The 13,423-nt window shown below is 41.1% G+C and overlaps 1 protein-coding gene and 1 pseudogene across 3 annotated transcripts in view; one reads left to right on the top strand and one right to left on the bottom strand.

Moving 5' to 3' along the window:
* The window catches only part of phf3 (PHD finger protein 3), a 152,828-nt gene that overhangs the window by 112,231 nt on the left and 27,174 nt on the right, over positions 1–13,423 (top strand). For all 3 annotated transcript variants that reach the window (XM_078213310.1, XM_078213309.1, XM_078213308.1), the window contains 2 exons: positions 4,312–4,462; positions 6,359–6,515. In XM_078213310.1, coding sequence (XP_078069436.1) covers positions 4,312–4,462; positions 6,359–6,515 — 308 coding nt within the window. The remainder of the gene's footprint in view (positions 1–4,311; positions 4,463–6,358; positions 6,516–13,423) is intronic.
* On the bottom strand, positions 11,985–12,103 carry LOC144494474 (5S ribosomal RNA; annotated as a pseudogene).

Genomic DNA, 13,423 nt, shown 5'->3' with positions numbered 1-13,423 from the left:
ACAGAGATGGAGAAACTGGGAGAGTGGGGTGAAGAATCGTCCAGACTTAACGTTAACTCTGTTCTCTCTCCACAGATGCTGTCAGATCTGCTGACATTTTCCAGCATTTTCTGTTTTTGTTCCAGATTTCCATATCTTGTTTTGTGGAATATGTGCTTCCTGACATCAGTCCTGGATGGCCTAGTTCTAATTTCAAGATTGTGCCCCTGTGTTCTGGACATCCCTACTGGAGGAAATAGTTTTGCTCTGTCCACTCAATCAAATCCTTTCACCATTTTAAATATTTGAAAAATTTCACCCCACCACCATCTAAATACAGATTGGTCGGAGCGATTGACTAAATCCACGACGTACCCCTTGTGGTCATGTGCTGCACTCTGTGCTAGTTTGCCACTGCTGAAGCTGGCAGAAAAGCCAATAGAACTGGAAGATCCTGTACCAGAGCTGGAGAACGTGTCACTTGTTCAAAGCGGCAGGGATGTGGGAGCATGAATTGTGGCGTAGCGTTTCACTGAATAAACACCCCTTCCACCTTCAGAGGTGGCATCTGGAATGCCACTTCTGGGCACACACTAATTTCTTTAAATTCAAATAAAATTTTATTGCAAAGATGTTGAGTTGAAATTGTCAATGACATTTAACTTTCCGATAAAATGGATTCAGCACATGATAATTCCGAGACTGGCGATATCTTTCAAACTGCATTTGATGTATTTGCCAGATAACAACAGAGTTGTAGCTCATGGAATAAGAGGAACAGTGGAAACTCCATAGATATAGAGATAAAAGCAAAATCCTCCGAATGCTGGAATCTGAAACAACAGAAAATGCTGGAAAGTCTCAGCAGGTCTGACAACATCTGTGGGGAGAGAATGGAGCCAACGTTTCGAGTCCAGATGACCCTTTGTCAGAGCTGAGAGCAGAGAGAATCAGCAGAAATTTCTACTATGAGGGGTAGTTAAGAGACTGCCTGGGGATTATGGCAGTTCCCTGAAAGGGAGAAAGGGGAGAGGAGGGGCACTACTCAACACATCTTCCTCCCTCCCCACCTCCCGCCGCCCCCACCATCAGCATTCAGCAGGGACCATTATCTCTGGGACATGCTGGTCCATTCCTCCATCACACCCAACACTTCACCCCCTGCCCCACGGCACGTTCCCATGCAATAGTAGAAAGTGCAACATCTGCCCCTCTTACTTCCTCCCTGCACACCTTCCCAGATCCTAAACACCCTTTCAGGTGAAATAAGGCCAAGGATGGGCATGTGGACAGGAGAGCACCACCCTGCTCTCCTGTCCGCATGTCCATCCTTGGCCTTTTGCAATATTCCAGTGAACCCCAAAGCAAACTGGAGGAGCAGCACCTCATCTTCCGATTGCGCACTTTACAGCCTTCTGGACTGAACATTGAATTCAACAACTTCAAAAGATCAAATCTCCCCTCACCCCATTTCCATTTATTTTACTTCATTTCGTTTTATCTCATTCATCCATTTTATCATCCTTCTTTCTCATTTCCATTTTTCCACTTCTTCATTCCAGGGGACACTTTTAGCACCTTCCCAGAATTCTGTATCCTCATTTACATTCCCTTTGTCCCATTCCAAACCCCCCTCCCCCTCCCTCTCCCACCCTCATAGTATTATAAATCTCGGCTGATTCTCTCAGCTCTGACGAAGGGTCATCTAGACTCAAAACATTGACTCCATTCTCTCCCCACAGATTCTGTCAGACCTGCTGAGATTTTCCAGCATTTTCTGCTTTTGTTCCATAGATATGAAATTGGCTGAGCGTCAGGAATCAGTGTAGTGAATAACAGTTGTTTAGGTCTATAGTGGAGTTCCTCGGATCGGTGTTAGGATCCTTGCTCTTACTGACATATACTAATGACCTACACCTTGGTGTATAATTTTAAAATTTGCAGATGTTACAAAACTTGAAAATATTGTGAACTGTGAGGAGGATAGTTTAGAACTTCAAAAGGACATAAATTATTGGAATTGGCAGATTAAATTTAATGCAGAGAAGCGTGAAGTGATTAATTTTGGTAAGAAGAACATGGAGAGACAATATAAAATAAAGGGTGCAATTCAAAAGGAGGTGCAGGAGCAGAGGGAGCTGGACGTACAAATTATTGAAGGTGGCAGGACAGGTTGAGAGCACGGTTAATAAAGCATATGTGATCCTGATTTTATCAATATGGGTGTACAGTACAACAGCAAGGAAGTTATGGTTTACCTTAATTAAACTCTGGTTTGACCTTATTTGGAGTATTGTGTTCAATTCTGGGTACCACACTTTAGGAAGGATGTGAACGCATTGGAGAGAGTGCAGAAAAGATTCATGAAAAATTGTTCCGGGATAAGGAACTACATAGCAAATGAATAAATTGGAGAAGTTGAAACGGTTTTCCTTGAAGACAAGGTTGAAGAGAGATTTGATCGAGGTGTTCAAAATCATGAGGTCTCAGAGCAGAGTGAATAGGGAGAAATTGTTCCCATACGTGGAGAACAAGAGGGCACAGATTTTAGGTAATTGGCAAAAGAAGCAATGGAGACATGCAGAGAAACTTTTTCACACAGTCAGTGATTAGGATCTGGAATGCACTCTCTGAGAGTGTGATGGCATTCAAGGGAGAATTGAATTATCTGAAAAGGAAGAAAGTGCAAGGGCTCAGTGAGTAGGTAGGGGAATGGCACCTTCAGTGAGCCAGCACGGGCATGATGGGCCAAATGGCCTACTTTTGACTTCCAGTCATCCCAAATGAAAGAGGAGCTTAAGTTCCCCCAAACCACGGGGCTGTGTCTCTGTTAATATGGATGGGTTGGAAAGTTGAAGTGTGGTGATGGGATAATAGTTGAATAAGCCATAGTCTTACGGCCCACTAATGTTTATGGTCATTGTGGATTGTGAAATGCTGAAATGCCTTGTGCAGTTGGCAACACGCCTACTTCAAAAAGGATGGAACCCTGGGTGGTACTGTTGCTCGTCGAAGTGGAGGCATGAATTCAATTTTTCCACCCAAATACCAGTTAACTAGAGCCGGTTGACTGTCTGCTTGGAGGTGGTTTGGAGGTGTGCTGACTACGACGCTCCCAAGGTGTGAAACTGTGGGGCTCTGAAGATAGATGGTTAAAACTACCCTAGCTGGGCTTGGGAAAAAAACAACAGAGTGAGGGGCAAAACTGAGTGCCCCAGGATTTTGTGCCGGGTGCTCCTTGTTTCTAATCTTTAATGATGTAGAAGCAGAAATCAAATATAATCTGTTCAGGTTTGCAAGATGATACTAAAGGGGTAGACATTCAGGGGCAGCAAAACAACAAAATGAGTAGAAAGAAACTCTTTAATGCTGCACAGCAGTGGCACGTACTGGCAGAAATAAATATCTATTAGAAATATGCTATATTCTGGTGTAGAAATAGAGTTTGAGATGAAGCAGTAATGGAAGTTCTAGTAGAATTGGCACCCATGTTGAAAATAAAATAAATTTTCAAGAATGTTATATAGACAAAAGTATAATTTAAAAAAACCTGGTCACTAGTCACTGAATGCTTTTATAGCATCAACATACTATAAAAGATTAAGATGGGTGGCACAGTGGCACACTGCTGCCTCACAGTGCCAGGGACCTGGATTTGATTCCCGGCTTGGGCCACTGTCTGTGCGGAGTCTGCACATTCTCCCCCTGTCTGTGGGTTTTGTCCAGATGCTCTGGTTTCCTCCCACAGTCCGAAAGACATGCTGGTTAGGTGCATTGGCCGTGCTAAATTCTCCCTCAGTGTACCTGAATGGGAACTGGAGTGTGGCGACTAGGGAATTTTCACAGTAACTTCATTGCAGTGTTAATGTAAGCCTACTTGTGACACTAATCAATAAACTTAAACAATCTGAATTTCCATTTCCTTGTACAAAATATTGTATAACGAAAAGAATGAAACCATTGAATTAAATAAGATTTTTGTTGCTAAATTTTGATGAGAGTTGAAGTGATATTGAGTTAATAAAAATGGGAGTATAATTGAGCACAGTAGGGCGTGGGAGAGTAAAGTGCTGGTGCTATTTGTGTGTTAATATGTCTACGTCATGAGGGCTTCGCTGGCTTAATTGTCTTCTTGTTTTACTTGCCCTGGCATGGGAAGCATCTGACCTTTCTTTAAAGAGTGCTGGTAAAGTTCGGGGAAAATCACAGCCTGGGAGAACATAAATGTGAACCCATAGCTTTTCTGTGGCTTAAAAAAAAATGACTGTGTGCTGGGAAAGTTCTGCAGAATTGAGATAAATGCAGATTATGTATTTTTTGTACTTATTTCAGATTTAAAGGACAAACAAGCTGTGAAGAAGAAATCAGATAAAGGAGGAACAAACAGCACACCACCTCCAACCAGCCCTTCTGCACCTCAGCCTACTGTTGAGCAAATCAGACAGAACGTCCGGCATTCTCTGATGGACATTTTAGCAAAAAGGTAGTTAAGTTTGGCGGACATTTTTTTAAAAGCTATTAAAACAGGTTCAGATTATCTTTGTTATTTTTCTCTATGTAATCAACAATGAATCCAAAGAAAAACAGGTTCAGAAAGTAACTAAATTATCTGTCAAAAGTGCAGTTGTTGAGTTCAGTGGTCAGCTTTCATCCTTTTTACTATCAGTTACATTATTATTTGCTATATTTTGCAAGTCACCATAAATTGTAAAGATTCCTAGCCTAACCTTTGAAGATCAATGCCAAATACCATTTTAAGATTAATCAGTCTATGTACAGCAACAGTAGCAATAGATTGTGTTTTCTGCTTTTGTTCTTGTCTGGGGAAAAAATTGCAGGCTAGCGAGCACAGAAGGAGGGAAATCCTATGTACCAGATCAATACAGAAAAATAAATAAATTATGAAATATCAAATTGTCAAGACACTGCTCATTATAGCTTGAGAGATAGTTGGGCACAGATAATCATAGTTCTGACATCCTCCTGACCATTGGCATACCTGATGTCCTCCCAATGACTGCCGGCCCCAATGAGAATGTTTAGTATTTCAATAAGGGATTTGATAAAATACCACATAATAGACCTGTTAGCAAAGTTGAAGCTCATGGTTTAGAGGTTGCATGGATATATAAAATTGGCAAAGGAATAGAGGCAAGAGCACCGTGGTGAACAATTACTTTTCAGACTGGAGGGAAGCAAGGCATAGGTATTCCCCAGAGGTTTGTAACAGGACTACTGCTCTTTTTGATGTAAGTGAGCTAGATTTGGATATGTGGGTGCATAATTTCAAGGTTTGCAGATGACATGAAACCCAGAAATACTGGGGAGGACAGTCACGGACTTCAAGAGAAATGGGCAGACACACAACAATGAAAGTTCACACAGAGAGGTGTGGTTGAAAGAATGAGGAGAGGCAATAAGTGGGGCAATAATTTTTTTAATGGGGTGCAGGAACAAAGACAAATCCTTAGGAAGTTAAGAAGGTGTTTTAAAATGGTATTTGGGATTTTTGGCTTAAGGAATAGAGGTATAGAGAACCAAAAGAATGAAAATGATGCTAATTGTTTAGAAAACAGTGATTAGGCCTCAGCTGGAGTATCGTGTCCAATTCTGAGCACCACACCTAGGAATTATGGCAAGACCTGCAGAAAGGCCTTTTTCATTCCAAAAAGACAGGCAATGAAGGTTAGAACTAGAATTTAATCTTTGCGCACTTCATAAACTTTAATTTACGGAAACACACATTACGGACACCTTCTAATCACTACTTCTATATATGGGTTCGCAAATGAATCTCCAGTTTATGCCCACCACCTGAACATAATTAAACACTGAATTATTATACAGTTAACACAGCGGGAGTTGACTAGAATGGTACCAGGGATGTAAGTTTTCAGTTACTTCGAGAGACCAAAGAAACTGAAGTTGTTCTGCCTAGAATAAGGACAATTAAAGGGAAATTTGATGGAGAGGCGTTCAAAATCATGAAGTGTTTTGATACAGTAAAATAAGGATAAACGTTTCCAATGGTAGAAGTGTCAGTAACCAGATTTAAAGTGTTTGGCAAAAGTACCAAAGGCAACATTAGTGGAAAAAATGTGTAAAAGTAATCTGGATTGTGCTGCCTGAAAGTGTGGTGGACACAGATTCAGTAATAACTTTCATAAGAAAAATTGAAGGGGAGAAAAGGAGAGGGCTAGATGGAAAATGCAGGAGGAAGTAAATTGGATAGTTATTTCACAGATATAATGGACTGAATGGTCTTCTGTGCTGTTTCAGTCTGTGATTCTACGCATTAATATCATAAGAAATAGTACTGCTGATTGCTAAGTTTAATTATTACTGTATCAACAATGAAACGCGTTTCATTTTTGTTCAGGCGCTCGGAATCAGATTTGAAAGTGCCAGAGGAACGAGCAACAAAGGTTGCAGCCAAGATTGAAAGAAAGCTGTTTTCTTTTTACGGGGACACAGATACTAAGTACAAAAGCAAATACAGAAGCTTGATGTTTAACCTCAAAGATCCAAAAAATCAAGTATGTAAATAGTAATTGTTCAAAAAGAGACTGAAGTAGGCTGATTTTTGAACACTCATGCTTTGTAAGATTAATATTACAGAATCTAGTTTGTCAAGGTTGACTTAGGTGTTTGGATTGATGCAAATGATCATTGTTTATTATATTACCTGCCTTGAACAGAGGAAGTATACTTTGTTCTCTGTTCGTGCTGGCAGATTTCACTTGTTAAATTGCTGTGGGTAATAGAACATAGAACAGTACAGCACAGAACAGGCCCTTCGGCCCACGATGTTGTGCCGAGCTTTATCTGAAACCAAGATCAAGCTATCCCACTCCCTATCATCCTGGTGTGCTCCATGTGCCTATCCAATAACCGCTTAAATGTTTCTAAAGTGTCTGACTCCACTATCACTGCAGGCAGTCCATTCCACACCCCAACCACTCTCTGCGTAAAGAACCTACCTCTGATATCCGTCCTGTATCTCCCACCATGAACCCTATAGTTATGCCCCCTTGTAATAGCTCCATCCACCCGAGGAAATAGTCTTTGAACGTTCACTCTATCTATCCCCTTCATCATTTTATACACCTCTATTAAGTCTCCCCTCAGCCTCCTCCGCTCCAGAGAGAACAGCCCTAGCTCCCTCAACCTTTCCTCATATGACCTACCCTCCAAACCAGGCAGCATCCTGGTAAATCTCCTCTGCACTCTTTCCAGCGCTTCCACATCCTTCTTATAGTGAGGTGACCAGAACTGCACACAATATTCCAAATGTGGTCTCACCAAGGTCCTGTACAGTTGCAGCATAACCCCACGGCTCTTAAACTCCAACCCCCTGTTAATAAAAGCTAACACACTATAGGCCTTCTTCACAGCTCTATCCACTTGAGTGGCAACCTTTAGAGATCTGTGGATATGGACCCCAAGATCTCTCTGTTCCTCCACAGTCTTCAGAACCCTACCTTTGACCCTGTAATCCACATTTAAATTAGTCCTACCAAAATGAATCACCTCACATTTATCAGGGTTAAACTCCATTTGCCATTTTTCAGCCCAGCTTTGCATCCTATCTATGTCTCTTTGCAGCCTACAACAGCCCTCCACCTCATCCACTACTCCACCAATCTTGGTGTCATCAGCAAATTTACTGATCCACCCTTCAGCCCCCTCCTCTAAGTCATTAATAAAAATCACAAAGAGCAGAGGACCAAGCACTGATCCCTGCGGCACACCGCTAGCAACCTGCCTCCAATCCGAAAATTTTCCATCGACCACCACCCTCTGTTACTTTTCAGATGCGATGAGTTTATTAACTAATGCTACTATTAATCTCTCTATTTTTACAAGATAATTATGGATGTGCAAAGTGATTTGCCCTTTAGTCATTGATTCCAAAATGCTCTGAAGGTTCCCTATTTGATTTTTAAACGATTGCCTAGTTATTGGGTGGAATATTACAGCCTCGCTTGTTCCAAAAACGTGTTTGATTATCCCTCTGCCATTGACTTTACAATTTACCTTAATTATTCCAAATTTGCCTTTTCCTTACTGTTAGCCTACTGTTAACCATTTTACATACCTAATACAGGTCACCTCTTACATTTTTTCTTGCCAGGCTCAATCTTCCCTTGTAGAGGGTTTTGTCTGCACATCTCCCTTGTGGCTTAGTGAACAAGCATTACTTCACTGCTTCCAGTGTCAGCTGTGATTCAGTTGGTAGCATACTTGCCCCAGGTTTATATGGTTGTTGGTTCACAAGGACTCAATCAAGGCTGATGCTCCAGTGAAGGGCGAAGAGGGTTGTATTGTCAGAGATGCCGCCTTTCAAATGCGGTGTTAATCTGAGCCTCTCTCTTCCCTTTAAGATGGATGTAAAAGATCTCGCGACACAAATTTGAAGAAGAGCAATGGAGTTACTTGTGGTGTCCTGGCCAGTGCTTATTTACCCCCTCAAAGATCACTAAAATTGATTGTCTAGTCATTATTATGTTGTGTGTGGGAGCTTGTCATGTGCAAGAGGGTATTTGGGAAAATGGCAATGCAGTAGAAATCAGCCATGATCTAGTTAATGGTGGAGCAAGCTTGTAGGGCCAAATGCCCTAATCCTGTTGCAATGTAATGTTTTCAACATTATCACAATGGCAACACTTTAAAAGTACTTCAGCGACTGTAAAGTGCTTTTAGAATGTTGTGTGGTTGTGAAAGGCACTCTATAAATGCAAACCTTGTTTCTCTGCTTCCCTACCCACAGTGAGGTTTAAACCTTTTAAAAATGTATTTGCTTAACGTTCATTGACAAATGTCAAATGAAATGGTAGATACTTTCCCGAAGCATGAAACTCATTTTCTGTTACTGAGTTTAATATACACAGAGTGGCTTAGCTTCAAGAGTAAATTTTATATGCAGTATGAACTTTTGTTTTGATTTGGTTCTTTGTCAAAAGTCAAGGAAGAACCTTTTAGTTTATTTGTGTCCATACTAGAGTTTTCCCTCATTGCATAGCCCTTTATACATGATTGTGAAATGTTAACCATACTGGCAACCTTGGACTACATTGTGGAGTCAGCAGGTCAAAATTACTCAGCTGACTGTTCTTTGCTACAGAGATTGGGCATAAGCGTAAACTCATGAGAATGCACGTTTGGGTAAATGTGAAAGGCTGTGTTCTTTGCGTGAATGATTTTTAATGTAAGAAGAACACCTAGTCACTTTCAAAATGTGGCTTTGCACTCGGCAAAAATGTAGCTGATATCAATTTATCAGGCAGTTTTGTGATGGGGAGAGGCCTGGAATTTGCCGCTGCTTGCCATCGTGCTGCTTCGGTGCCAAAATTGGGACCTTGAGCCATTTCCGGAGAGTCCAAGTTGGGGTTGGAACCTCTATAGCCAATAGAAGCAAATCACTGTCCATTATAGGGCCTATTCTGTGCCAACTGGAGTTACTAGTGGGTAATATGGACAAAAATCTGGGCACAGCGATATATCATGATAGGCCCACATCAAGAAAGGGGATAAGCTTTATCAAGTGTGGACTCCCACCCCACCTATACTGGTTATGGCAGCCAGGAGGCGTTGCCCCACATTGCCAGGCAGCTGTGAAATTTCTAAACATGCAGATGCTGACCTTTGTTTCAGAATACCTCCATATTGAGGTGTCTTCCTTCCATCATATATTGGCAGCTCCCATCTCGACTGGTTGGACTGCTGATGTCTTATTCTGGAAGACCTCTCATTATCTGTTCATCCTCGGGAGCTGACCCCGAGCCCACTCCCAGCCTTTAATTGACGTGGTCCTTTAGAAATCTGCATGGACAGGGTTTAAACTGATCTCGACAACTACACTTCCCATTCCTGAATGAATATTTAGCCCCAATTTCTGCCATTATTGCCATTCATTCATTCTCCATCCTGATACTGGTTTTCAGTGAGGTGAAAGTGATTGGCTAAAAATGTTTTGCTGATCACTTTGAAAAGATTTCAGAAACACAGAATTGTAGTTCTTACTCTTGACTCAAATCTTCAATTAGCTTTTGTTTTACCTGTAAATACCGAAGGGTATTCAAACTGTTCAGATATTGTATCACGTATCGACATCCACGTGATTTGATTTTGTTCTGGTTCTATTTTTTTCTACCCTACTTAAGCCTTTAATTCAGATTTCAGTATAGATGCATTCTCTGTGTTTGTCTAATTGGAAGCCATCCTGATGATTAAAGCATTTCCATTATTTAACATTGATTAGTCAAATATCATTAAATGTACATTTCCCAATCCTGACTGGCACTAAGCAAAAGTATCCAGAACTAAAGTCATTAGCCTGCTTTAAGTGTTTTTGAGGCTATAATAATGTCTGCAAATTACCTGTGCTCTTGTATACAGTTTAAACAGGTGATGCTAAATCTAATCAATCGTGCAATCTGTTGCGTGTATAAAACAATATTGAACATTCATGAGTGAGGGGCAAGGTCCCCTGTTACGCTATATAATGCTCATATTTAAAGGACATGAAGGAACTCGATATTAGAAAGTTCTTGGATCCAATTCTCCATACATATGCAAATCTTAAGCCACCCTTACCTATAGTAGTTCTCCAGTAAGTGCCAGGGTAGATAGTCTTTCCTCATTAAAGAGCCCTAAAAATTCAGGAATTGGTCTTGTAGCCTTCCTGCGAACTCCCCATATCTTTCCAGTAATTAATTTCTTGTATCACTGCACTGTGAAATTGCACTGAAATTTTCTTTTGGGAAGTTGTACTGAGATTTCCTGCTGAGCTCCAGCAGGAGCTAAGTTGATAAAAGTTTGTCCTATTCAGCAAAGCATCACATGCTCCTTCTTTCTGTAATCTTTGTTTTACATCAACCTCCCTGTTGTCTTTCTGCACAATTGTTATTGAAATGTACGCACTTAAAATTACAATATTTTGTTGTGAAATGCCCTAGTGAAATCCTCAGGTATTGAAACTTGCGTGAGGAAATCGCGGTCACCAAGTTGGAATGGCTTTCTGTTGTAGAATAATGTAGCAAAACCCTGAAAGCTTTTTAGTAACATTGCTGCCATGGAGGGACAGTTGTGTTTTTTGGGAATGGCTGAACTACAGTGGGCTAAACAGCATTGTTCGTCCGTGTTTATTTTGTGATAACAATACTGCCTACATTTATTGGGTGATGGTGGTGTAGTGCTAATGTCACTGGACTAATTATCCAGAGACCCAGGCTAATGCAATGGGCTCAAATCCCACCCTGGCAGCTGGTGGAATTTAAATTCAGTTAATAAAATCTAGAATTGAAAGCTAATCCCAGTAATGGTGTCCATGAAATATATTGTTGAAAAAACCCATCTGGTTCACTCGTGTCCTTTACGGGAGGAAATCTGCCATCCTTACTTGCTCTGCCATACATGCAATTCCAGGCCCACAGCAATGTGGCTGACTCTTAACTACCCTTTCAGTTCAAGGGCAATTTCGGGATAGTCAACAAAAATGCTGGTCTTGCCAGCAACACGCGCATCCGATGAAAAAATAAATTTAAAAAACTTCAGAGGTAATTCATAGCAGGAGCCATTCTGCTGTATCAGTGCCTTTTTAAATATTTTCTCTTTCCACCATTGTTTTTCTAAATGACACCAATGGGTATATGACAGTAAGAGTACAATAATATAATCCATACCAACAAATATAAAATGATGTCATGTGAACATGAGTTGTTGTATCAGAAACTATCTTCATTTTGCTCCCTGGAGAGAGTTGATTAACTCTAGTGAGAAATGTGAAGGGAGAGTTCCCCGTGGGAGAACTCGGTTTTCTGTATTTAAATGTGCCTTTCTTTGTTAATAGCCACCTGTCATTGCCTGCTCCAAAAACCAGTTAAATTCAATTCATGGTCCCCACAAGGGAGACTTACAAGATCCAAGCTGACAAGAAAGGGCATTGCACCTGATCTTGGGCCTGATCTGACGCTTGATCTAAGCCAAAAGGCAGAAAGCGATAAAGCCTATTGCACTAGATATTCCCAGGGGGTCTCCCATCCAAGTACTAACCTGTCCTATACCTATTTAGCTTCAGAGATTGGACAAGATCGGGCATTTTCAGGTTAGTATGGCCATAAGCAAAAAAGTCAACTGGGAATTCTGATTAATTCCTGAGTCAATGATTTTCCTGGGGAAACGAGCAAACAGTGCAAATAGCACTGGTCAACTTGAGATTTGAAGCATTGTCTTTGGGACCATGGGTCCACTGACCATTTTGCAAGTGCTGTACCCCTTTGAACAGTGACTATTTCTGTGAGTGGCACGGTGGCATAGTGGTTAGCACTGCTGCCTCACAGCGCCAGGGACCTGGATTCAATTCCTGGCTTGGGTCACTGTCTGTGTGGAGTTTGCACATTCTCCTGTCTCTGCGTGGGTTTCGTCCGGGTGTTCCGGTTTCCTCCCACAGCCTGAAAGATGTGCTGGTTAGGTGCATTGACCAGAACAGGCGCCGGAGTGTGGCGACAAGGGGAATTTCACTGTAACTTCATTGCAGTGATAATGTAAGCCTTAATTGTGACTAATAAATAAACTTTACTTACTTTCTTACTGCAATAATTGATCATATTGACCTCAATCCAGCAGCTCTGGATTTGGGAATGGAAATTGGCCAGGCATCCTGTTCTTATCCAATGACTGTCATCAGAATGTAGCCTAATGGCAGGTTCGAGCTTGGGTTTGATGTTCTCTGTGGTTGAGTTACTTTGTCAGCACTCACCTGTGAAGAACGAGTTTCCCAGCTAAAGATAACATTCAATGTGAGATTATACTTATCTTTGTAGATTTGGGACAGTTGTGACTTAGCAAAACATTTTGATGTTATCTACCGACCTGAGCAAATTAAAATGTTATTATGGGCAGTCAATAATACAATTGAATCATTCAATTATTTATATAATTACATATACTTGTTTACTGTACAGAATTGAAAACTAATTTTTATAAAATACAAATTATTGCTGAACACAGAGTGCTTGGATGGGAGACCCCCGGGGAATATCTAGTGCAGAAGGTTTTATCGCTTTCTGCCTTTTGGCTTAGGTCAAGCGTCAGATCAGGCCCAAGATCAGGTGAAATGCCCTTTCTTGTCAGCTTGGATCTTGAAAGCCCCCCCGTGGAGACCATGAATTAAATTTAATTGTTTTTTGGAGCAAGCAAGAAGATGGATTAAGGGCTTGCCTGAGCAACTCTGCGCATTGGCTTTCTAACACCAGGAATAGAGTAAGCTATTGAAGCTTTTTATCTTGTACTCATGAAGACAGATGCAAGAGTGCCAAATTTCAAACTGAACAATAATTTACACTACAGGAGAAAAGGGTGCTGATTGGTTGGCAGGTGGATTCTGGTTCAGGTGTAGCCTTGGAGCAAACACCAGGGTACTAACTATTGTTCCCAATGCTTT

This window comes from Mustelus asterias, chromosome 5 (assembly GCF_964213995.1).
Source record: "Mustelus asterias chromosome 5, sMusAst1.hap1.1, whole genome shotgun sequence".
Classification (NCBI taxonomy): Eukaryota; Metazoa; Chordata; class Chondrichthyes; order Carcharhiniformes; family Triakidae; genus Mustelus; species Mustelus asterias.
This window is presented reverse-complemented; position numbering and strand designations above follow the sequence as displayed.